At 35.9% G+C, this 25282-nt stretch overlaps 1 protein-coding gene across 2 annotated transcripts in view; it reads left to right on the forward strand.

Annotated features, from left to right (window-relative positions):
• Window positions 1-25282, forward strand: part of UBE2W (ubiquitin conjugating enzyme E2 W) — a 61872-nt gene that overhangs the window by 17524 nt on the left and 19066 nt on the right. For both annotated transcript variants that reach the window (XM_036887524.2, XM_036887525.2), the window contains 2 exons: window positions 14745-14836; window positions 19852-19954. In XM_036887524.2, the coding sequence (XP_036743419.1) occupies window positions 14745-14836; window positions 19852-19954 (195 nt within the window). The remainder of the gene's footprint in view (window positions 1-14744; window positions 14837-19851; window positions 19955-25282) is intronic.

Below are 25282 nucleotides of genomic sequence, written 5' to 3' on the forward strand. Positions count from 1 at the left end.
ATTAGAGAGTTGAGCGTCAGTATTTGTTCTACCAGCATGTCATGATCTGATTAACCATCATTCTGTACAACCTTTTTACCATTATGAGCTGCATGTGACTGCTTCCCTCACCCAATTTTACGTTATTCTTTAGGATTAGTTTTCAAGAATGGTGCTACTAAATCAAAGAATCCGTATTTTCTTGCTCTTCCAATACTTGATGACAGTGAATGAATTTGGTCATGCAAAAGGAGCTCACCAAAAATGGTAGAGAACTACTTTGCTTTGCAGGGGTGCCTTTAAAATGAGAAGCTAGCAAGTAAAATCACAAGAAGTACAGCAGAAATAAGAGCAAGTTTGGTATAACAAAATCAAAGGGAAAAGCTCTTAAATGAAAGATTTGTGAGTGATAAGTCAGTGAAGTAAGACCCTCCGATCTAATAAGCAAGTGGCATTGAACTTTGAGAAGCTTGCAGGATTGAAGCTTAAGTGAATGTATCAGAAGGTAAGTAGAGGCACTGGGGTATTGGCTGAGTTCAAGGAGTTGGAACGTGAAAAAAAAAGGAAGGAATGGACAGAAGCACATAAAAGATGACTTTTTGTTTTGAAACAAGGAGAGACCCAATTGAAGACTGAAAAGAAGGGGTTACAGAATGGGAAAAAGTGAAGTTATTGAAAACCAGATTATGAATTGTGAGAACAAGATTCTGGATGGCTTCATAAGGCATGAGGTCCAGAGAGATGAGAGGATTTTTGAGAAGGGGAGAGAATCTCCTTTCTCTGGGACTTAAGTGAAGGACCAGAGATTGAGTATAGGAACAGTGTGATTTTTTTTTTGTCTTTTAGTTACTGGCTGGAAATAAATTGCTGGTTTACATTATTTTGCATATTTATCATTTTTGCTGAAAAGGGAACTTCAATAAATTTTGGATAACACTTGGAATAAATTTTGTAAATTTCAACTGAGAGGAAAAACTGAAGTTTGTTATTTAAAAATATTCCTCAAAAGCAAATGGAGGTGATACATATTTTCATTTGCTTTCTAATAAAGTTGACTGGGGAAAACATAATTTTAGGATAATCATCTTTTATTTCCTTTCATTTCTCATCTTTTTTATTGTCATCTATGAATTTTAACACTGCCTAAGTATTTATTTGGAACTTTACACTTCTAAAAATATTGTTTACCTGCTGGCACATTTCGTTCTGTCTGAATCATAACAATCTGAGGTAGATATTTAATTATGCAAAGAGTATTAAAATACCAGATTCTTTATCCAAAGTTGCATATGTCATATACTCCTGGGAAGCGGGTATTGAGTTTTCCAGTTAAATACAGCCTTTATAACACCTAATTACACTATTATGGTTTATGACCTGCTTATCTTTTGAACAAATAAGTGACAAATCCTATTATCCTAAGTCCTAATTCTTATCTCTTGTGATAAAGCTGCAGTTTGATGAGTAGATCAAACCAAACTTTCTATGCTTTGAGGACAATACCAGACATTCAGCGTATTTATTTAAGGCTTGATATGTGCCAAACTCTCCATTTTCCAGTATATAACGTGTTTTTTGCTTTATAACATTTTGTATGCTGAGCGACTTATTAATAGTTACATCTGGATATAGCCCAGCCTAGCCAAATCTAAGGTAAATTCTGACGTATACCTTACAAAGATAAAAACCCACGTTTAAATAGTCTTTCACATCAAATAAAGAAAAGAGGGTTCCCCTTTCTCCACGTTCTCACCAGCATTTGTTGTTCTTAGACATTAGTCATTTTTTATAAATGTTTTCTATAAGTGCTAAAATAATTTTTTTTCTCTAGTTATTAGTGGCAGTGTTTTAAAAATGCCCTATAGACCAGTGAGCAGGTAGGGAACTATTAAGTACTCTAGATTCTTTTCAGGAAGAGAAAGAGATTTAATGCAGTTAATTGGTTGCAAGGAAGTGGTTAGGACTAGAACTGTAAAAGGGAGAAGGCGGCTGGAGAGGAACAGTGTGGTTGTTACCCAAAGATCTGGGGGTTGCTACTACCTGCAGCTGGAGCCAGAGAGTCTATAATTGTTACTAAGCTGCTTGGTGGCACCCTGGGTTACTGCTGCTGGTAAAACTACATTCCTGCAACTGAACAATAACTCAGGAGATCAACTTATGATTTTTCCAGAATATATACCTGCCTGCACTTGACTTCACAGGAGATACTTTCAGTTGGAGGTGTTATCGGAACCAGAAAAATAGGGAGAGGAGGAATGCATTTTTCTCCTACTTTGTGATTTTTTTCCAGTATCTCCCATGGCCAAACTGATGACAAGGGAGTCTAGCAAAAGTAGTTGGCAGCCTTTTATTACTTGCTTGATCTGCCCATTATTTTGAGAGATGTTAATAATAAATTTCCTACTGGATGGATTAAAGATGGCAGCGTGAGAGGTGAGACAGAGGCCTCCTCTTAAATTGCATATAATTACTACAACTAATCCTGAAAGAGAACAGGAAAGAAGGTTGCACCAGACTGCATACACCTGGAGAAAAGAAGAGACCTCATGGAACAGGGTAACATACCAAAGCTGTGACCTGGCTGGAACCAAGTCCTTCCCCCACCCCAGCTCGCCAGCAGGAAGAAGAGAAACGGACCAGGGAGGGAGTGGAGGCCTGGGACTGCTGAACACCTAGCTCTAGAGATCTGCTCTGGGAGCACAAACCTACATTGCATGATGCACTGGTGATTAGGGGGCTGGAAAGCTAAGACAGGCAGAATACCAGGAGAGACTGAGATTCCAGCTACTTCTGGAAATCGTGGATCTATATCTGGGTGCTCTAGGACAAAAGAAAGGCGGGTAGTTCGAAAGACTTCTAGCAGTGAGAGGGCTGCTAAAGGGGCAAGGATTGCACAGAGTGTACTGCTCAGGAGAAAGGAAAAGTAAACAAAACTGTCAGAGTGCACTCTGCCCAGCAGGTCGGGAACTTTCACGATCTTCAGGCGCTCCAGCCCCCTGGCTGGCAACGAAGCTCTGAAGTCCCCTACCTGATATGCAGCCTTCTGTACCTTCCTCCCGGTCAGCCCGCATCTGGCTCACAAATCGGCAAACCCTGCCATGGCATCAGGCGAGCCAGAGGGAAGCTCCGCGTACAGCAGCTACAAATGCAAAGCATAGAGGCTTATACCTGTATACTTGGCCTACTGTTTCTGGGAGTGCAGACAGGCATAGCAGCTAGGAACCAGGAAACAGCTGTTTCCTTCCCTCAGGCAACTACACTGCTCCCCTGCAACCCCCAACTTTTCTCCAGGGGCTGAGTAGCTCCACAGTAGAGCTTCTGGGCACTGGAGGGTGCCATATGAAACGACGAATGAACCTGTTTCAAAGCAAAACCCCACATACTCCAGAGAAAGAGTCAAATAAAACCAATCTTCTGAATCTTCCTGAAAGAGATTTCAAAATAAAAGTCATTAACATGCTTATGGAGGTGCAGAAAAATATTCAAGAACTCAGGAATGAATTCCGGTCAGAGATCCAATCACTTTGGAACACGTATCAGAAATGAAACACACAATGGAAGGTTTTAAAAGCAGATTAGATACAATGGAGGAGAAGATAAATGAAATTAGAGAAGAGAAATACAAAGAAGCAGAGGAACAGAGAGAAAAAAGAATCTGTAAGAATGAAAGAATATTGAGAGAACTGTGACCAATCTGAACGGGACAATATTGGTATCATAGGTGTACCAGAAGCAGAAGAGAGAGAAAAAGGGATAGAAAGTGTCTTTCAGGAGGTAATTGCTGAAAACTTACAGTTTGGGAAGGAGATAGGCTCTCAAGCCATGGAGGTGCACAGATCTCCCAACACAAGGGACCAAGGAAGACAACAGCAAGACATATAAAAATTAAAATGGCAAAGATCAAGGATAACGACAAACTATTAAAAGCAGCCAGAGAGAGAAATAAGATCACTGTATACAAAGGAAAACCCATCAGGCTATCTTCAGACTTCTCACCAGAAACCATACAGGCCAGAAGGGAGTGGCATGATACATTTAATGCAATGAAGTAGAAGGGCCTCGAACCAAGAACACTTTATCCGGCAATATTATCATTTACATTTAAAGGAGGGATTAAACAATTTTCAAATAAGCAAAAGCTGAGGGAATTTACCTCTCACAAACAGTCTCTACAGTGTACGTTGGAGGAACTGCTATAGAGGGAAGTGTTCATAAGGTTTAATAGCTGTCACCACAGGTAATAAAACCACAGTAAAGAAAGTAGAACAATTAATTACTAAGCAAATGCAAAATTAAATCAACTACCCCCAAAGTCAGTCAAGGGATAGATAAAGAGTACAGAATATGATACCTAAAAATATAAAGAATGGAGGAGAGGAGAAAGAAAAAAGAGGACAAATAAAAAAACTTTAGATTGTGTTTGCAATAGCATACTAAGTGAGTTACATTAGATTCTTAAGAGAGTAAGGAAGTTAACTTTGAACCTTTGATAACAACGAATCTAAAGCCTGCAATGGCAATAAGTACATACCTATCAATAATCACCATATATTTAAATGGTGTGAATACACCAATCAAAAGACAGAGTCACTGAATGGATTAAAAAAAACAAGAACCATCTATATGCTGCCTACAAGAGACTCAATTTACACCCAAAGACATATACACAGACTAAAAGTGAAGGGAAGGAAAAAGATAATTTCATGCACCTGATAGGGAGAGGAAGGCAGGAGTTGCAGTACTTGTATCAGACAAAATAGACTTCAAAACAAAGTCACAAGAGATGAAGGACATTACAAAATGATGAAAGGGGTCAATCCAACAAGAAGATATAACCATTATGAATATCTGTGCACCCAACACAGGAGCACCTACATATGTGAAACAAATACTAACAGAATTAAAATGGGAAATAGAATGCAATGCATTCATTTTAGGAGACTTCAACACACCACTCACTCCAAAGGACAGATCAACCAGACAGAAAGTAACTAAAGACACAGAAGCATTGAACAACACACTAGAACACATGGCCTGAACAGACATCTACAGAACTGTACACCCAAAAGTAGCAGAATACACATTCTTCTCAAGTGCTCATGGAATATTTTCCAGAACAGACTACATATTAGGCCACAAAAAGAGCCTCAGTAAATTCAAAAAGATTAAAATTCTACTAACAAACTTCTCAGATCTCAAAGGTATAAAACTAGAAATAAATTTTACAAAGAAAACAAAAAGGCTCAAATCACATGCTCCTAAATAATCAATGGATCAATGACCAAATTAAAGCAGAGATCAAGCAATATATGGACATAAATGACAACAACAGCACAATACCCCGACTTCTGTGGGATGCAGGGAAAGCACTTCTAAGAGGAAAGTATATAGTAATCCAGGTTTATTTAAAGAAGGAAGAACAATCCCAAATGAAGAGTCTAAAGTCACAATTATTGAAACTGGAAAAACAAATGAGGCCCAAAGTCAGTAGAAGGAGGGACATAATAAAAATCAGAGAAGAAAGAAATAAAATTGTGAAGAATAAAACAATAGAAAAAAAATCAATGAAACCAAAAGCTGCTCCCTTGAGAAAAACAAAATAGATAAACCCCTAGCCAGACTTATTAAGAAAAAGAGAATTTGCATTCTATAAAATTCAGCCATTTAAAGTGTACAAAGGAGTGGTTTTCAGTATATTTAGCCAGTTGTGCAACCTTCCTTATAATCTTAGAATGTTTTCATCATCCCCAAAAGAAACTTTGTGCCCTTAAGAACTCACTCTCCATCATTCCACTCCCTAACCTCAGGCAGCCACCAGTCTGCTTTCTGTATCTACAGATTTGCCTATTCTAGACATTTTATATAAATGGTATCATCCTTTATGTAGCCCTTTGTGACTGACTGCTTTCACTTAGTGTAATGTTTTTGATGTTTGTCTATGTTGCAGCATGTATCAGTACTTCATTCTTTTATGTCCAGAAAATACTCCGTCGTATTGATGTAACATGTTTTGTTTACCCACTTATTAGTTAATGGACATTTGGGTTGCTTCCATCATTTTTTGGGGTGATCATTAATATACAATTACATGAGCAACATTGTGGTTACTATAGATTCTGCCCATTATCAAGTCCCCACCACATACCCCATTACAGTCACTGTCCATCAGCATAGTAAGATGCTATAGAATCACTACTTGTCTTTGTGCTATACTGCCTTCCCCCGTGCCTCCCCCTACATTATGTGTCCTAACCCCCCCCATATTATGTGTCCTAATCATAATGCCCCTTTTTCTCCTTAGAAATGGTGCAGCGATAAACATAGGGGTGCCTATGTCTTTTTCAAACTGGGCTCCTGAATTCTTAAGTAAATTCCTAGGAGTAGAATTCCTGGATGAAATGGTATTTCTATTTTTAGTTTTTTCAGGAACCTCCATACTGCTTTCCACAATGGTTGAACTAATTTACATTCCTGCCAGCTGTGTAGTGTAGGAGGGTTCCCCTTTCTCCACATCCTTGCCAACATTTGTTGCTTTTTGTCTTTTGGATGTTTGCCATCCTAACTGGTGTGAGGTGATATCTCTTTGTGGTTTTATTTGCATTTCTCTGATTATTATCAGTGTGGAGGTTGCTTCCATCTTTTGGCTGTTAATTAATTATGCTGTGAACATTTGTTTAATTGTATGTGGACATGTTTTATCATCATCCATTGAGCCCTTACATCTTGTTTTTATTTATACGAGAAATACACTTCTAGATTCTTGTTGTAAAAGAGGTATGATACAGAAGTATATAGTGCAAATAGTGGTGTCTTCTTTCTCTTCCATTTCCACCTGTAGACTGGAACCACTGTAAAATACAGTTAACCCTTGAACAGTGTGAGGGTTAGGGGCGCTGTCCTCTGTGTAGTCAAAAATCCACATACAACTTTGATTTTCTAAAACTCCTAATAACCTGTTGCCTAGAAGCCTTACTGATAACATAAAGTTGATTAATGTGTATCTTATATGTAGTATATACTATATTCCTACTGTATAGTAAGCTAAAGAAAAGAAAATGTTTTTCAGATTGTCACAGATCTCCAGAAAATTTTTCAGTGTATTTATTGAAAAAAACCTGCAGGTGGACCCGCATAGTTCAAACCTTTGTTGTTCAGTGGTTAACTGTGGTTGAATGTGCTTCCTTCTGGTTTCCATTGTGTACATTTACATAACATTTGTTTTAACAAATTGCTTGCTTTTGTTTTCACATAAAGGGATTAGATGTATTTTTTAGACTTTTTCTTCATTTCAGTATGTTTTGGGGTTCTTTTGTTGTAAATACACATAATTGCACATCATTCTTTCTTCGTATTATTTCCGTAGTATTTCCACATTCCAGAATTTGTATAACTTAATTAACTGATATATTGTTTCTGGAGTTTGCTCTTGCAAATAGTGAAGCAGTCAATATCCTTATTAATTTCTGTTAGACATTTATTAATAAGGCAAAAAAACATAAATGTGCCATAAGAAGAAAATAAATCCTGCTATTTGCAACAACATAGATGGACTTAGAGGGTATTATGCTCAGTGAAATAAGCCAGAAAGACACATACCATATGGTTTCATTTACTTGTAGAATATAAAAACAGAAGGAACAAAATAGCAGTAGACTCATAGACACTGAGAAGTGACTAGAGGTTACCAAGGGAGAGGGATGGAGGCAGGGAGAGGGAGGGGGATAAAGGGGCACAGTAATTCACAATCACAATATAAGTTGGTCATGGGGATGGTAGTATGGCATGGCCAATATAGTCATTGACTCTGTGACATCTTTCAGTGTTGACAGATAGTAACCACACTAGAGGAGGTGAGGATTTAATAATATGGGTAACTGTTGAACCACACTGTGTTGTACATTTGAGACCGACATAAGATTGTATATCAACAATACTTCAATTAAGTATCTGTGCTAAGCAGTTTTCAATACTAGGGACACAAAGATAAATAGACCACAATATCTGCCTTAGAGTTTAAGTTGTTCACAGTTATGTAAGTGCTACAAGAATATAAATTAAATTAATTGGGGATCTGGTGTTTTTTCAGTTGCAGAAGATAGATTTTTTAATCATATCAGGTATTGCATGGAGTTGCAAAAGATAGATTTTTTAATCATATCAGGTATTGCATGCTATTGTCTTCTCAAGAATCTCTCATTTGGTCCTTTTTAATTTTTAATGTATCTTTCTAGATTCTGAAGCAAAATTGTTGCCTCAAAGAACAGTCTTGTATTCCTCCAAGATTTCTGTTTTATTCTGCCAGTTGCCTGAAGCATTATTTACCAGACCACTTTTGAGTAGATTTTTGCCTAAGATTCTCAGGTAGCAGAAATTCCGACTGCAAACCCACGTGGGTGTCTGCTTGAGGTTATGACATTCCATGGAAGAATTTTTTCTTCACTACCCATTGCTAGGTTCAGAATAGGCTAGTTTCATTGTCTCCATCTGTGCCGTTTATCGTGCTTACACTTATACTGAGGGGTCATAGTTTTTTGTAGTTCTCTTGTCAGGTTCCTTACTTTTTGGCCTTGTCCCCTTGGATTTGATAGAAACCCCCAAGGCAAAATCCAACCCCAATCCTTCTATTTCAGAATTCCTGCATTTGTTTTGTTTTGATTTTCTATAAAATTATTCAGAGTATTTACTCTGCCATTGTATTGGAAATAAGATTCTGCTTAGTCTTCGAAACATACTCTTCCTTTGGCTTCGAGTTTACCACAGTCCTGCTTTTTTTCCTCTGACCACTCCCTCTTTTCAGACACTAAGGTACCCTGAAAGCTTGTAGAAATTATTTACATATTGTCTCTCCTTTTTAGGCTCTGGGCTTTTTTAGAACAAGAAATCATTTAGTTTTGTCACTTTTTGCATTCCTAATCTGATTTTTGAAAATGTTAGTTTAAAATTAGAATGATTACTTCCATTTCTTAAAGGGTTTCTATTACCAAAAAGTGGAAAGAATGTCAATAATAACTGTTAGGAACTAAGGTTTGTAGAAGCATACCTAGAATTCAGTAGGTAAAATGTTTCCTTAATTTGCACAAATCAAAATCTGCTTTATTTTATTTTATTATTAAGGTATCATTGATATACACTCTTACGAAGTTTCACATGAAAAACATTGTGGTTACTCCATTCACCTCTATTAAGTTCCCCCCATATCCCATTGAAGTCACTGTCCGTCAGTGTAGTAAGATGCCACAGAGTCACTACATGTCTTCTCTGTGCTACACTGTCTTCCCTGTGACACCCCACACACCATGTGTACCAATCAAAATACCCCTCAATCCCCTTCTCCCTCCCTCCCCACCCACCCTCCCCTTTTGTAACCCCTAGTCTCTTCTTGCAGTCTGTGAGTCTGCTGCTGTTTTGTTCCTTCAGAATCTGCTTTATTTTAAAATAATGTAAAATTATTGCTTTGCCTAGCATCTCACCCTGAAAGAGAAATGGCTGTTGTTGCAATTGCTTAATATTGTTGAGGGGAGAATAGTGGTTACTAGATAATGTAATGATATTAATGTGTATGGTCTTATTTTTTCTATCATGCTCCTCTAATTAACCTCTCACCCTTGGATGATTAGTAAATAAAATTGGAGAAAACATTGTTGGCCATATTATGTGCAGTTGTATTAGCAACCATTGTCATAACTCTACATTTTAAATGTTTTTCTGTGTCTTGTTTGAATTTCTCTATACCCTAAAGAAGTGTTACCATGCTTTAGAGTATAGACATACCATGGAGATACTGTGGATTCAGCTCCAGACACCACAGTAAAACCAGATACCACAATAAAGCAAATATTGCAATAAAATGAATCAAATTAATTTTTGGGTTGCCCAGTTCATATAAAAGTTATGTTTACAGTATAATCTTAGTATGTATACTATGTTTTCATGTTAAGCATGCAATAACATGTCTAAAATATACATATCTTTATTTTAAAATACTGCTAAAAAATGCTGACCATCATTTCATTGAGTCATGATCCTTTTGCTGGTGGAGGGTCTCACCCTGATTAATGTTCATGGCTGCTGACTGGTCAGGATAGTTGTTACTGAAGGTTTGAGATGGCTGTGGCAATTTCTTAAAATAAGACAGCAATGAAGTATGCTGCATCCATTGACTCTTCCTTTCACAAATGATTTTTCTGTGGTATGCTATACTATTGGATGATATTTGACTCACAGTAGAAGTACTTTCAAAATTGAGTCAGGCCTCCTAAACCATACAGTGCTCTGTCAACTTAAGTTTATGTAGTAGTTTAAATCCATTGTCATTTCAACTGTCTTCACAGCATCTTCAGCACGAGTAGATTCCATCTCAAGAATCACTCTTCGTTCATCCATAAAAAGTAACTCTTTAGCCACTCAGGTTTTATCATGACATCACAGAAATACTGTTACATCTTCAGGCTCCACTCCTAATTCTAGTTCTCTTGCCACAGCTGCAGTTACTTCTTCCACTGAAGTCTTGCATGAGGTTGGATCAACTTCCCAACTCCTATAAATGTTGATATTTTGACCTCTTCCCATAAATCAAATATCCTTAATGGCTTCTAGAATGGTGAATCCTTCCCAGAATGTTTTCAGTTGGCTTTGTCCAGATCAATCATAGAAATTACTATATATGGCAGCTGTAGTCTTACGAAATTAAGTACTAAGACATGTAAGTCAAAATTACTTTTTGGTACATAGGCTGCAGAATGGATGTTGTGTGAGCAGGCATTCAAACAACGTGAATATCATTGTACATCTCCATCAGAGCTGTTGGGTGATCAGGTGCATTGTTAATAATAGCAGTAGTATATTGAATTTTTTTTCTGAGCAGTGTGCCTCAACAGTGGGTTTCAAATATTCACTAAGCCATATTGTAAACAGATGGGCTGTTATCCAGTCTCTGTTGCTTCATTTACTGTGTAGAGCACAGGCAAAATAAAAGTAGCATAATTCTTAAAGGACGTAGGATTTTTGGAATGGTAAATGAGCATTGGCTTCAACATAAAGTCACCAGCTGCACTAGCCCTTAACAAGAAAGTCAGCCTGTCCTTGGAAGCTTTGATGCCAGATGTTGACTTTTCCTAACTATAAAAGTCCTAGTTGGCATCTTCCAGGAGAAAGCTGTTTATCTGCATTGAAAATCTATTGTTTTCAATGTTGTAGCCACCTCCACTACTTATCTTAGCTAGATCTTCTGGGTAACTTGCTGCAACTTCTCCAGCACTTTGATGTTAGGGAGATAGATGTCTTCTTTCCTTATGAACCTCATAAACTAACCCTTGCTAGCTTTAAACTTTTCTTCTACAGATTTCTCACTTCCCAGCTTTCAAAGAATTGAACAGTCAGGGTTTGTTCTGGATCAGGGTTTTGGCTTAAGGGAATGTGGTTGATCTGATCTTCTGTGGAGACCATTAACACTTTCTCCGTCTCATCAGTGAGGCTGTGTCTTATTGTTCATGTGTTCAGAAGAGTAGCACTTCTTAACTTCCTTCAAGAACTTCCTTTGCATTCACACCTTGGCTAACTGGCACAAAAGACCTAGCTTGTGGCCTGTTTTGGCTTCTGACATGCCTACCTCAGTAAATGTAATCATTTCTAGCTTTTGTTTTAAAGTGAGAAACGTGCCACTCTTCTTTTCACTTGAACATTTAGAGGCCATTATAGGTTTATTAATTGGTCTAATTTCAATATTATTGTGTCTCAGGGAATAGGGAGGCCCAAGGAGAAGGAGAGAGATTGAGAAACAGCCAGTTGAGAGAGCAGTGAGAACACACACATTAAGTTTGCTGTCTTAAGTGGTCATGGTTTGTGGCACTGCAAAACAGTTACAATAATAACATCAGAGATCACTGATCACAGGTCACCATAATAAATATAATAATGAAAAAGTTTTGATAACTGCAATAATTACCAAAATGTGACACAGAGAAATGAACTGAGCAAATGCTGTTGAGAAAATGGTTCCAATAGATTTGCTGTGCCCAGGGTTGCCATGATCCTTTCATTTGTAAAAAACACAGTATCTGTCAAGCACAATAAAACAAGGTATGCCTGTAGTTTCTCAGGGTGTCAGCTTGAGGTAAAGCTTTATAAGATGTGTGAGGCCTTATGCTCCGTCCCCTTGACTTGCTCCATTTATTACCATGTTTTAATATACCATATGCTTACTGTTTTGTTATTATTTATTGACTGTCTCTTCACCTACTAGAATTTAAACTTTACAGGGCCAGGAATCTTGTCAAGTTTGTTTATTGATTTATTGCCATTGTTTGTATATAAAAAGGATATATTTTTTTCTGGTTTTGACTTACAACAAGAGTATGAGTTAAATTTTCTGTTCCTTGGCTCCAACATAACAATAGAGTGGGATAATACTTTTAGAAACTTACGAGTTTAGAAACTGAATTGTTTTAGATTTGAATGAGCTTTTAGGATGATATTTAAAATACTGAGCCCTCTTTCACTAGGAGCATTTCAATATATGTGTTATTCTTCAACTTAAAACAGTTAACATTCATTATAAAACAACCGTAATGGTACTTTTTATACATCACCCTCATCTGTCTGTAAAAGTGGAAAATTGGAACTAATAAATAAGCATAGGCATTGATGAAAATGATGAGGGGCTGAAGAGGCAAAGATCCTATCATTGGGATGAAACTCCATGGTTTATCATTGTGTTACACAAAAAGTGTGGTCTGTGAACCTGGGCCATGCTTTTCATGTTAGGAGGACTTGGAGAAATTGTTCCTAATTTCTCCACTTACTTTCATTGAGGTGGTATAGTACATTTTAAGAGCACATGAAGCAGTAATGTTAGCCAGTATCAGTGCCAGCACTGGAGGAGAGCTGGGATTTGTTACACCAGAATAATGTGATGGATTCGCCAAATAGTAAACCATTTTGTTGGGTAACACAGATGGGCTTGGAGAGGGAGAAACAGCAGAGAAAGAAAAGAGGACATGTAGGAAGTAGTATCAGGGTGGGGAGAACATTTCTTCTTTCAATTCACCCTACATTATACTCAGGAGACCTAGGGATAATTATACCAATAAAACTTCTTAGCTTGCCTTTATATCAGTGTGTTTCAGTTGGTAGTTTATGCATATTGACCCTCCTTTATATCATTGATTCTATAGCAAGGGTTGTCCTCCTGTCTTAAGACTTAAGTTCTCAAAATCTGCATGATTTCCATAGCAGTGTTTCCCAAAATGTGGTCATTGAAACAAGACTTTTCCAAGGTGCTCTGCCCTAAAAGGGTTCTATTGCTTTTGGAAAACTCTTTAAGTTATATTCCTCTCCTTGGAGAATCATTGTGCAGGTTAGTATATCAGAAGCCTCAGGAGTTCTGCATTGAAGAAATCACTTCTTTCTTGAGCTCAGTTGTTCTTAAAAATTTCCTTGATCACAGAACCCTCATTTTTAAGTAGAATAAGAAAACCTGTTTTAACATAAAAATTTATCACTGATATATTCTTTCTTTATTCAAAACAAGTTATTTAGGCAGCTTTATTTCTCTATTTTAGATAATTAAGACTTAACTAATTTTCATTTGTAATTATTTTGCATTTTGGAAGGCAGAAGAGTTCAGAAATTCTAAGTAGATATTTTCATTGTTACTAGCAGTTACGATACTCAAGATCTGAGGATACGTTTTCATTTTTAGCAACTTACAGAGCCATTTATTAAAAGTTCTATTACAATTTTCAACAGAGAAAGGAGGAGTTTTCTAATCTGTAGTGGCGTTGGATGATGTGAAACTTACTTAAATTTAAAGGTGTCATGAATTGAAAATATTTAGGAACATTGCTTTATTGATAGTAATATTTCACTATCCAGAAAAAGCAGACACTGACTTTTAAGCAGAGAATTGTTGAGTTCTGACCAGGATGTCCATGCTTGTCTACTTTAATCCAAGAAAAGATGCTCATTAAGAATCTTTATAATGTTGCATGCAATTCTAATAACATTGGTTATTTGGTTTTTAAACCCATAAATTATGGGCTGCTATGGTTTTTGTTTGAGTTTATTGTACACTGGAAAAGAATGTCCACTAGTGATAACAAGGGAAGAGTTGAATAATAAAAGAAAGCTGTATAAATGCAAAAATACATAGCCATTTTGGGTCATCTACAATGTGAAAAAATACATATCTTGAACCCTGACGTTATATTCTCATGTTGAAAGATTAAAATATGTACAGATGAAACTATTTAAGAAAATAGACATATGGACTGTAAATTATAAATTACAATTATTTAAATTTTTTCAAAAGACTTTTTGTATGAAAGGTTACTTGTGTAGTTCCTCTGAAAAGTTTGTCTGTCTGAAATGTTGCATTCTTTATGGATTTTAGAGAACTTAGGTTTTTATAATAGAAAGGCAGTAAAGGATGCACAACTAAAACTTTTTACACACTTTTAACCTAGGCTGAGACCTTATGACCTCAGTAGAGAAGCTGTGTTTTGTAGGTAGCTGGCTGCTCTTCATAAGCACTTTACAGCATCATTGTTCACAAATATATTTAGAAATATTTTGACAATAGATTGTGAATTTTAAGATAGCAATTAAAATTTGAGAGTTGGGCATGTAAAATATACAGAAGATTAAAAGAGCTTGTAAATGAAAAGGTACGTGCATCTGGAGGAATTTAATCAAGGATTTCAAACTGTATTAACTAGAGGGATATGTTGGAAAGAAAAGTATAATTATTATTGATACTCTTTTTCTAGAAACGACTGCAGAAAGAACTGTTGGCTTTGCAAAATGACCCACCTCCCGGAATGACTTTAAATGAAAAGAGTGTTCAAAATTCAATTACACAGTAAGTATTTGACTTTTAAAGTACTTACGTGTTTCTTTTATTATCAATGTAAAGTATGTATAACTATATACTTATTTTTAAAACAGAATTATTTACATATTTTGTCCCATTTTCTTGCACCAAGAAATAAACATCTAATCTATGCATTTATGTGCACAATTTTATGTAATAATATTGTACACATTGTATATAATATATAATTTGTAAAACTTCCTTTTTTAAACCCTGTCTTTGGTTAGTAATATATTTTTTTAATTTCCTGCTGATGAAGCAGCATTTTAAAACTTCGGTCTAATTTTGTTTATGAAATGACCATCTACAGTAGAGCAGTTTAGAATGAGGTTATTTATCAGATTTTCCATAAACACATTGAAGGCTTTGAAGAGAGTAACAGAGAAGAGGTGTTCATCGCTATGCCCTGAACACATTGCCTCCTGTACAGAAGGTAGCTAAAGGAATGTCAGGCTCTCAGCAATCTTTTCTGATAAATTTTTGCATGAGGATGAAAAGTGAAAGGTGGGAGGACACAGAAGTGTTCTAATTCAGCTCCTTCCTTGGGAGGGGAGTAGAAGTCTCTTCCCAGAGATGATACCAAGAAGAACAGAGAGATCAGAGATGATACCAAAAAGAGCAGAGAGATACAGGTCTCTTCTTAAAAATGAGCATTTGAAATGTTTACAAGAATATCATCCTAAGATCTCACAATCCAGTCTAGTCTACCCTTATCACTTCCTTGATTTAATAATTCTGTTAGACAAGGGTAAATGTTCTGAAATAGGGGGACATTTTAAAATAATTGACCCTCTCATTAAAAAAAAAAACTTCAAAAATGTAAAAGGGATAGGAACCAACAAGATAAAAGTTTACTATAAACCAGCTTGCAGAACAAATAGGACAATTCAAATATTTAGTGATATTCTAAGTCTAGAGAGTAAAAGTGACCAAAATTTATGGATATACTTATCCAGAAGAAACCATTTTGGTTATATTTGAGGTCAGTACTTAAAATAGGAGTCAAGCTTTAAGAACAGGAATCTGAAGAATTGATATATTGACATTTGGTTGGATATATTGATATTTAAAAGTGTAGTACAGATCTCTAGCTTTGTAACAATCTCTTTAAAACATTGCTTTCTCAATTGATTAACATTTTTAAGTTCAGTGCAAAACCAAGCAGAAGGTGCAGAGATTTCCTATATACCCTCTACTCTCAGACATGCATCTTATCCTGTTACCAATATTCCCCAACAGAGTGATACATTTGTTACTATTGATGAACCTACATTGACATATCATAATCACTCAGAGTCTGTAGTTTACATTACAATTTACTATCAGTGTTGTACTTTCTATGGACTTGGGAAAATGTGTAATGGCATCTATCATCATTATGGTATAATAAAGAATATTTCTACTGCCCTAACAATCCCTTTTGCTCTTCCTATTCATCCCATTCCAACCCCTGGCAACCACTGATCTTTTTATTGTCTCCATAGTTTCCCCTTCCTGTAATGTCATATAGTTGGAATCATATAATATGTAATCTTTTCAGATTGGCTTCTCTTACTTAGTAAGTTTAAGGTAAGATTCTCCATGTCTTTTTGTGGCTCTCAGTTGATTTTTCATTTGTATGAAACAACATATGAAAACGAAACACATCTCGAGTGTATGGCATTTGTTCTATATAATTAGTAAGTGACATTTTCTTCTGTATAACCAAACAAATGGATTATGCTCCATTTTCATCTTTTTCCTCTCTCATTTTGTTAACTTCAGAATATCCTGTAACAGCTAGACTTGTAGTTTCCAGGGAAATTGGTAATAATTTTGCTTCCTTTTTCATCTTTCACTTTTTTGGGAACCACACAATGATTTATAAAAAGTTAAAGGAATCTTTTATGTTTTTACAAACAGAAGCATATAGATGATCAAGTAGTTATACCACAAATTATAAACAGCATTGACACTGTCACAGATAAACCTGTCCTTTAGAGATGTTTGTCAGGCAATCATTTTTCTTTTAAAATAATTTATTGTAAAGAATCACAAAAAACTTATCTTCAGTCCATCTTCTAGGATATAAAAATAGTCTTATAAAATCAGATCTTAAAATAGTTGTTCAAGTAGATTATATGGATGTGGGTATGGGTAAGGAAGATGATAAAAGCACATTCAGCTTTCTGGATGATAGTTTGGTAGCATGTATTAAGTCCTTAAGAAATAGGAATATCATATATTTTGACCTAATAAATAAACCCCTATGCTATCCTAAAGAAGTAACAAGAGATACAAAAAGACTGACTTAGAACTTAATATACTTATTACAACATTACTATGTCTAGGAACAATTTGGAAACAATGTAAATGTCAATTATAGAGAAATGGGTTTCTCAAGACAGTACAGTGAAGTGGCATTCCTTGAGTTTTACTCTAGTCAGCATGTAAGGCAGAAATTTGTATAGTCATAATTACCTTTGAAAACCCCTGAAAGAGGCTATATTGATATGGATCCTGTCTTAATATATCCAACAAAGCTAGTTTTTCCTTCAGAGGGGAATAGTTGCCTGTTCTTTGATTTGATAAGGAGCCATGAATACATGAAAATACCTTTATAAACAGAATCATCAAGCAGCAGCTACTCACAGGAAGTGAAGAACTGAGACTTCAGCCATCTTATCCTTACTCCTGGTGCATGTACTTGCAGTTGGAATCATAAACACTGATGGTTTGAGTTTATGTAATTTAAGTGTGCACATAATGCAACTCTCGTGGACTTCATTTACATTGATACAGGAACTGCAAAATGACTAGAATGAAAATGTACCCAAAAAATTTTTAACAGTGATTATCTTTGGGTGATTTTTGTTTTATTTATACTTCCCTAAATTTTCTGTAGTGAACACATACTACTTTTTTAATTAATAAAAGTTTATTTAAAATTATCCTGCACAATGTTGAAAAGTATGCTTTCTTTGACCTGTCTCACCCAGATATTGGAAGGATTACTGAGATCTTTGCTTAGCTATATTTAAAAGCTGTGCTTGGATCACATGTAAATTTATATAGTATATCGTATCCTAAAAATTGCCTTATAAACAGAATGAAAGGGCACCAGGATGGCCTCTGATTTTTTCTGTGGAATATCATTCTGCATAGTGTATGTCCAGGGAATGATAAAAGGGGATTTTGATGGCTGGGAAGGACTTAGTTTGTAAAGAGTAAGTTTTTGTTTTTGTTTTTAAATTCAACTTATGCATTGTGTTTGATTCACTGTGTACTGGCTCTGATGTCTGGAATATGCTAGGTTTTATCTTTCCAGTACTTCTGAGTGATTATCTTTTTTCTTTTAATTTTGTTTATTTATGTTAAAATCTATTTTACAGTTGTAGTAGTTAAAGCCAGAGGTAAAACAGCTTCCTCATGACCACATTGCTAGTTAAAGGGGAAGTGTCTAATTTCACTGTAAAATATTGCTCCCTCAGTCTGTGGTCATGTCTTTTATAACCATGTATGGTATTCAGCACACATTCTGAAAATAAATAGCCATGCTCTTAAGGGTCTTTATGCATTAGCTGCCTGCTTTCAGAGAGTAGGTATGTTAATTATTTTACTTCATTTGTAAAATAGATATTAAAAATAAATGAACTTAAATTTTTTAAAAAGTCCATTATGTAAAGTGATGAATAGAACTCCAACACTGTATTCTTAGTCTTACTTGCTTTAGTTTTCCTGTATTTAAAATAATAAATGTTTATACCTGACACATATAAGATTAAAGGAATTGGCCACGTGTACAATAATTTTAAGTGGCAGTGCTATAATTAAGAACTCATGACTTCAGTCCACTTTTGCTTCTAAAAGCTGCTCAATTTCCTTGCCATCATAATGCCTATTCCTCTTACTCCCCTCCCTTTTTTTTTTAAAGAGCAAGAGATACTGTGCAGAATATCAACATTTATATTCATGATTGTTATATATGGAGAAACGAAGTAAGCTTGCATAGATGCCATAGAATCTATCTGTGTTTCATTAAACCTTTGAAACATAATGAGATAAGAACAAAGGAAAACTGAAGGAACAAAACAGCAGCAGAACCACAAAACTCAAGAATGGACTAACAGTTACCAAAGGGAAAGGGACTGAAGAGGATGGGTGGGAAGGGAGGGATAAGGGCGGGGAAAAAGAAAGAGGGCATTACGATTAGCATGTATAGTGCGTGGGGGGCATGGGGAGGGCTGTGCAACACAGAGAAGACAAGTAGTGATTTTACAGCATCTTACTATGCAGATGGACAGTGACTGTGAAGGGGTATGTGGGGGGGACTTGGTGAAGGGGGGAGCCTAGTAAACATAATGTTCTTCATGTAATTGTAGATTAATGATACCAAAATTTAAAAAAATAAAAAAATAAAAGAAACAATGAGACAAGAAATGGCTATATAGAGCCTTGAATAGCTGTTAGAGTAAATGGACTGATCTCATGTTATCTACTTTTTTCCTATCTAGTCTTTTTTGTAGGATGCAAAAACCAGTGTGACAGCTACAATTCTCTGTAGTCATTGTTGATACCTACCTCCCCTATTGCTTCCAAAATAATTGCTATCAGAAAAGCAGTTCATTAGTTTGATGTTGTCAATAAAATATTTTCAGTCATGATAGAAATAGTCTTTTGGGAAATTAAGGTAGCATAAATTGAGTAGGAAGAGTGCAGGCTTTGGTGTGAACATAACTGAGCTGGGTTTTTATTTTGTTTGTGTTTTTCAGATTTGGGTTAAACTTTGGCTCTGTCCTTTGCTAGCTGTCTAACCTTGATCTAGTTATTTAACCCTTGGGTGTCAGAGGAGGGAATAGGGCCTGGGGTATTAATACCAACTGTGTAACTGTTGGGAGATGAATTATGCTGTTACACTTGAATGGCTCCTAGCCCAGTGCCTGGCATAGAGGAAGAAGTACTTTTCTCCTTCTCACCCCAATCCCTTTTACGTGAAGTTTTTAATTTGTTTCTTTCTATTCTAGGTGGATTGTAGACATGGAAGGTGCCCCAGGTACCTTGTATGAAGGGGAAAAATTTCAACTTCTATTTAAGTTTAGTAGTCGATATCCTTTTGACTCTCCTCAGGTAACTGCCTCACTTTTTTAAAATTTATTATATTTAAAAATTATAGTTAAATACTATAAATTAGTGGTATTTTTACTTAGTTAAAAACTTACAAAAGAAATTCATTATAACTATATGAATAGATTTGTAATATAATCTTATGAATAGAATCTTATGAACATTTTACTTTACTTTATTGAGATTAGGGCTTTGCTGCTTTTGTACTTACAAGAACTTAATAGAGTTTGTTCTCCATAGATGTTAACAGAAAAGAGGAAGGAAAGCTAACCCAGGTCCTTGGGCTGTGGGAGAACTAGCGTTTTGGAGTAACTGGAGGGAGGCACTTCTTCCTAGATGAGATAGAATGACATTTTGAAGGGGCAGTGCTTTATTAAAAGGAATACTTCTCTGCTTTGCACGGGTATGCTGTCTTTGCAGACTTTTAGTACTGTAAGGGAAGAATATATGATGAAAACCTTAACAAGATGTTAAGTATGTAGATACCAGCCCCAGATCTGATCATTATAATTTGAGGCATAGTCACTACTTAATGGCTTAATACTTGGACAAGGGATTGTGGTAGAGGAATGTTTTTGAGAGATGTTTAATTGTAGTGAATGATTGAAGTTAGAGGAAGGGAGACTCTAGGATGACTTCCAGATTTCTGGCTTGGTGAGGTGGGTAAATGAGTTACTAGTGGCCAAATCAATAGTTACTAGTGGTAAGACTTAATGCCAGCTTTATCTAGTATTGCTAGGTAATGAGGTGTTCTAGATAATAAAATTTCCCAAATACCTGAAATTCAATTTGTTACACACTAAAATATGCTATTTCTGAGAAAAATCATATTTTATTGCCACTTAAAATAGAATATAACAAACATGGCTTAATCTTCTTCTGCCATGTAGAAGCATAGATGAAAGGAAGTCAGTTATTACATTGTGCTGTAGATAAAGAGATAACTGTTTTGAGGTGTAGAATTAAACTTCCTACTTGCAGAAAATTAAGGATTGGGGGCTTTTATCATTTTCATAAAAATAAAGTAAAGAGCTGTGTGTTGCCATGACCTCTAGACCTCTATAAGAGACATCTGTAGACTAAATTAAAAAACAAAGGCAAATGTCTTAATTCTCTCCAGAAAATGATCTTTACTTTCTGTTGTTGGCTTCTGGCTTATCAGCATCATTTCTGACTATTAATGCTTGAAAAATGAGGTGTTTGGCCCAGTCTTTTGCTTTAAAACAAACAGAAACAAATAAAACTTTTCATTTAATATAGGAGCAGAGATTGGGGCACCTTTTCGTATCTTGTTTCTGCTAATGCATACTTACCATGAGCCATATAGTAAATAAAATATCTTCCTTTATATATTCTCTTTTGGTAAGCTAGTATACAGGTATATGATTGGTTAATTTAAATAGTATTGAGCATGAGTTGTGTGCCAAAAACACAGTTACATGTTCTGTTTACTAGAGATGGGAAAGAGTACAAAAATTAAAAAGGCATTGTGCCTGCCTTCAAACAGCTTATAATCTGTTTAGTATTTGGTTAGGTAGACATTTATTCATTCATTCTGTAAATATTGAGTACATATCATAGGACACACACTGTAATAGATGTTGGCAATCCAGTGGTAAACAAAATGACAGAAATACTGCTTATGTGGAGTTTGCATTTTTGTAGAAAAAGATAATAAACAGTAACTAAAATATATATAGTGTGAAAGATAGTGAAAGCAAGTAGGAAAAAAGGGGTTGAGGGTGTTGTAGAATTGGATAGAATGATAAGGAAAGCTTTCACTGAGAAGGTGACACTAGAGCGAGAATTCTAAAAGATGTGAGTCAGTAAGCCGTGTGAAATAGGTGAAGGAAAGAGCGGGTGAAGACAAAATGCAAAGGTCCTGAATTTGGAGCCCGTGTAGTGGGTCCTTAGAGTGCTGTCTATATAAGCAAGAGGGGGAATGTGGGACATAGGTCAGAGAGATAATTTGAGCTGAAGGGTCCATTATAGATTGTATAATAGGACATTTATAGCCCATTGCAAGAATTTTGACTTATAATCAGAATGAGATGGGAAGCCTTTAAAGATTCTGAAACAGGAATGACATGATCCTACTTAAAATTAAAAGGAAAAATCTGGCTGTTTGGCAGATTGACTGTCGGAGACACACAGGTACAGTGAGACCAGATAAGCTTATTGCAGTGATTCAGATGAGAGGCGATGGTGACTTGCACCAGAGGGTAGCAGTAGAGATGTGGAAGGTTACCATATTTTGGACCAGCCTTAAAGGTTGAGCCAACAAGATTTGTTGATAGATTGATGTGGAATATGAATGAAGGAAAGGAGTCAAGGAGGACCCCACACTTTTTGGCTTATGCAACTGTTGCATAGACATTGAAATTGAAAGACAATAAATTAAAAGATGAATTATATGCTTTGGGAGCAAAAAAGAAAGCAATCACAGATTTAGAATAGAATGCTGGGGCAAAGGAAAACCAGTTTTCCATGGGAGTTAAAGAACCAGAAGAGTTTATGTCAAAAGTAAGGCCAGGCATGGTAGGACATGGCTTCTTCTAGCTATCTGCGAGAAAATGCTATTGTCATTTTACGTATAGACATAAGAAGGGCTACAGCACAAGATGAGAGTGGAAGGGTATTTGGGGGTCCATCAAAGAGAGTCTTGTAATATGAAAGAATTGAAAGTTTATCTCAGAAGAATTGGAAAGTATGGTCAGTCTCCATCAAAACTATGACGTCCTCAAGTTTAGTGTCTTTACTGTTTTGCTTCTTTTCCTTTCTACCTCCTCCCTCACATAAGCAGCTCTTCCCTTCAAATATCCACTATCTTAGATCCCCTTTCTCTGTCAGAGCTTCCTGTTTGAATGAAACAAATCTGAAACACATCTATATTACCTTGTGAAGGGCCCAGTTATACTTATTTTTAAACTTTTAAACTCAATTTTAAAAAATATACAGGCATGTTAGAAATAGAAGGGGGAATATTTTTTAGGAGGAAGCGGGTTGTCTATTTAATCTTGAAACCATATTGATGGTAAGAGCGGGATGCTAAAATTATTCTTACCTTGATTATAAGTCTTAAGAAACACTGAGGCAAAAGAATAATCACTTTCCCCTCGTCCTTATTTCCCCTCCTGTTCCTGCCCCCATATTGTGGACCCTATGGTTTTATTGCTCAAAATTCCCTCAGTGCAGAGATCCTCAGTGCACTGTCTTCATAGTGCCTTCATCCTTCCATTTATTGACAGTCAGAGTCTCCCTGCTGCTTCCTGTGCTGTGGTTAAGCTTTCCAGAGTCTTAAATAATAAACAGTTCTTACTGCTTAAAATTGTCTAGCAGTTAGGACACCTGTTAATAAGAAGGAGAACAGTTACTGAAGCCGGTAAAACAGAGGGGAGGGTGAAAGAGAAGACTGGTAGACTAGAAAAGCACAATGTATAAAGGAGAGAGAGTGTTTACCATCCAAAGGAACCCAGATTTAGTTTCATTGTATCCAGGAATTTTGTCTTTGCAATTGTCTTTGCAATGTACAGCAATACATCTATAGCTGTATGTTAGTCGTAATTATGGAAGACCAGGAAAACTATTAATATTAATGCTGCTCATTCATATTAGAATAAAAGGGGAAGTTTGAATCAAAAACTGCTAAAATTCCAATATTCAGTCACTTTTGTCAAGTATTTACCACTTATGCTAGACTTCTCATAACATACATTATTCATAATTAGCTATCTGATTTGTTATTATAAACTCTCTGCTTATATGTTAAGTTCTTGTAGTTGCCCATTAAGTATTGTCAACTACTTATCACTTTAATCAGAGAAAACATCCCCTCATATTTTCCCTGGAGAAATCTTGGTATTCATATTGTAGACTGGCTTTTATAATTATAGCCTGTTTTGTACTGCTCATACTGTATATACTGTGTTTGGCCTAGCTTGACACCAAGACAACTAGTTTCAGAAATCTGAAACCAGTGAGTCGTAAGTAGTATGCCTTCCGTACTGATAGGGAGATGTTTGAAAATTTTGAGACTTCTGAGCACTGCTTCTAATGCAGACTTAGAACTTCAAGTGGTTCATACATGTTAGATCTAAGATCCTTTTCTAAAATTGACTTTTTTCCCATAAAATAGCTTGTTCTGCAATTCCATTTTATTCAGTTTTGTTTATGCAGTGGGGAATGTGTACAGTCTTGGGTTGCTGACTCTATTTCATCTACCTAACTAGTTTGAATCTGAGTAAGTTGTTAACAAATAAGTAATTTAATAAATGAATTAGCAAACTTCATATTTATTTCCTTTGGTTTCAAATTAATTTTATTCAGTTGTTTTGTCATTTCTGTTTTAGTTTTGTCAGCTATGGGGGACTCCCCCAAAAACGTTTTTAACCTTAATCATTCCTTAAGTTTTCAGAACCTACTTGGGTACATTAAAATAATTGAAATATCTATTTCTTCCTTTGGCTTGTGCCCCAAATTAAATAAATGAGGATGGTTAAGAGCATGATCTTGAAGAAATTCATCTCCATTACTCTACTGTCACATGCAGAGAACTCTAGTAGTAGAGTTTATATCAAAACTGTGGAAACTGCTTACCAGCCTTTTACATGAATAAAATGTTGAAAAAGATTTTGTTGTTTTGTTTTGTTTTGTTTTTTCACTTCAGGAATTCATCTTTGGCATGTAAACTCAGCCTTTCCGTTTTTAGATAAACTTCTAAAAAATCTGTATCTGGCAGGTTAGGCCCTAGGGGTTACCTATAATATGTGCATCTAATTAGTTCCCTTGTTTTTGGTGGTTAAAAGTTTCAGACTGGCTGCATTTGCTCTGCATGTTGCATGTTAAAAAGCTCCCCCCACCTCCCTTTTTTAAAGGGTTATTGAGATCTGAGTTACCTTTCAGTCCCCTCAGACTTAAGAGCTTTTTCTGTCTTGTTGATTTCTGGCTCTCTTCTCTGCTAAATAGACCGTCTGCTGCTTCTGCTGGTGGTGTCTTCTATTGCTGCTCATCACGTTTTTTTCCTCTTCTATCCTGATTTCCTTGTGGTTCATGCATACATCTTGGCTCTGAGGCCAAGTGATTTAGTTTATAATAATTTCTACCCAAGAAGAATACTGCTTTCTTTCTGCTATGTGTATTGGCTAGTCAAAGCATGTGTGGTAATCTTTATGTTTGGCTGTGTGTTTTCCTTGATGGTTTCTGATACATTGGTTAATTTTTGCAAAAGAAGATAACTTGGCAATTCTTCACTTTTTAGTACTTCCAGAGCACTGTTTTACTTGACTTCTTAAAAAGAAACCTTACTGGAAAAGAAAATCCTTCAAAAAATTA

This window comes from Manis pentadactyla, chromosome 3 (genome assembly GCF_030020395.1).
Source record: "Manis pentadactyla isolate mManPen7 chromosome 3, mManPen7.hap1, whole genome shotgun sequence".
In the NCBI taxonomy this organism is placed as follows: Eukaryota; Metazoa; Chordata; class Mammalia; order Pholidota; family Manidae; genus Manis; species Manis pentadactyla.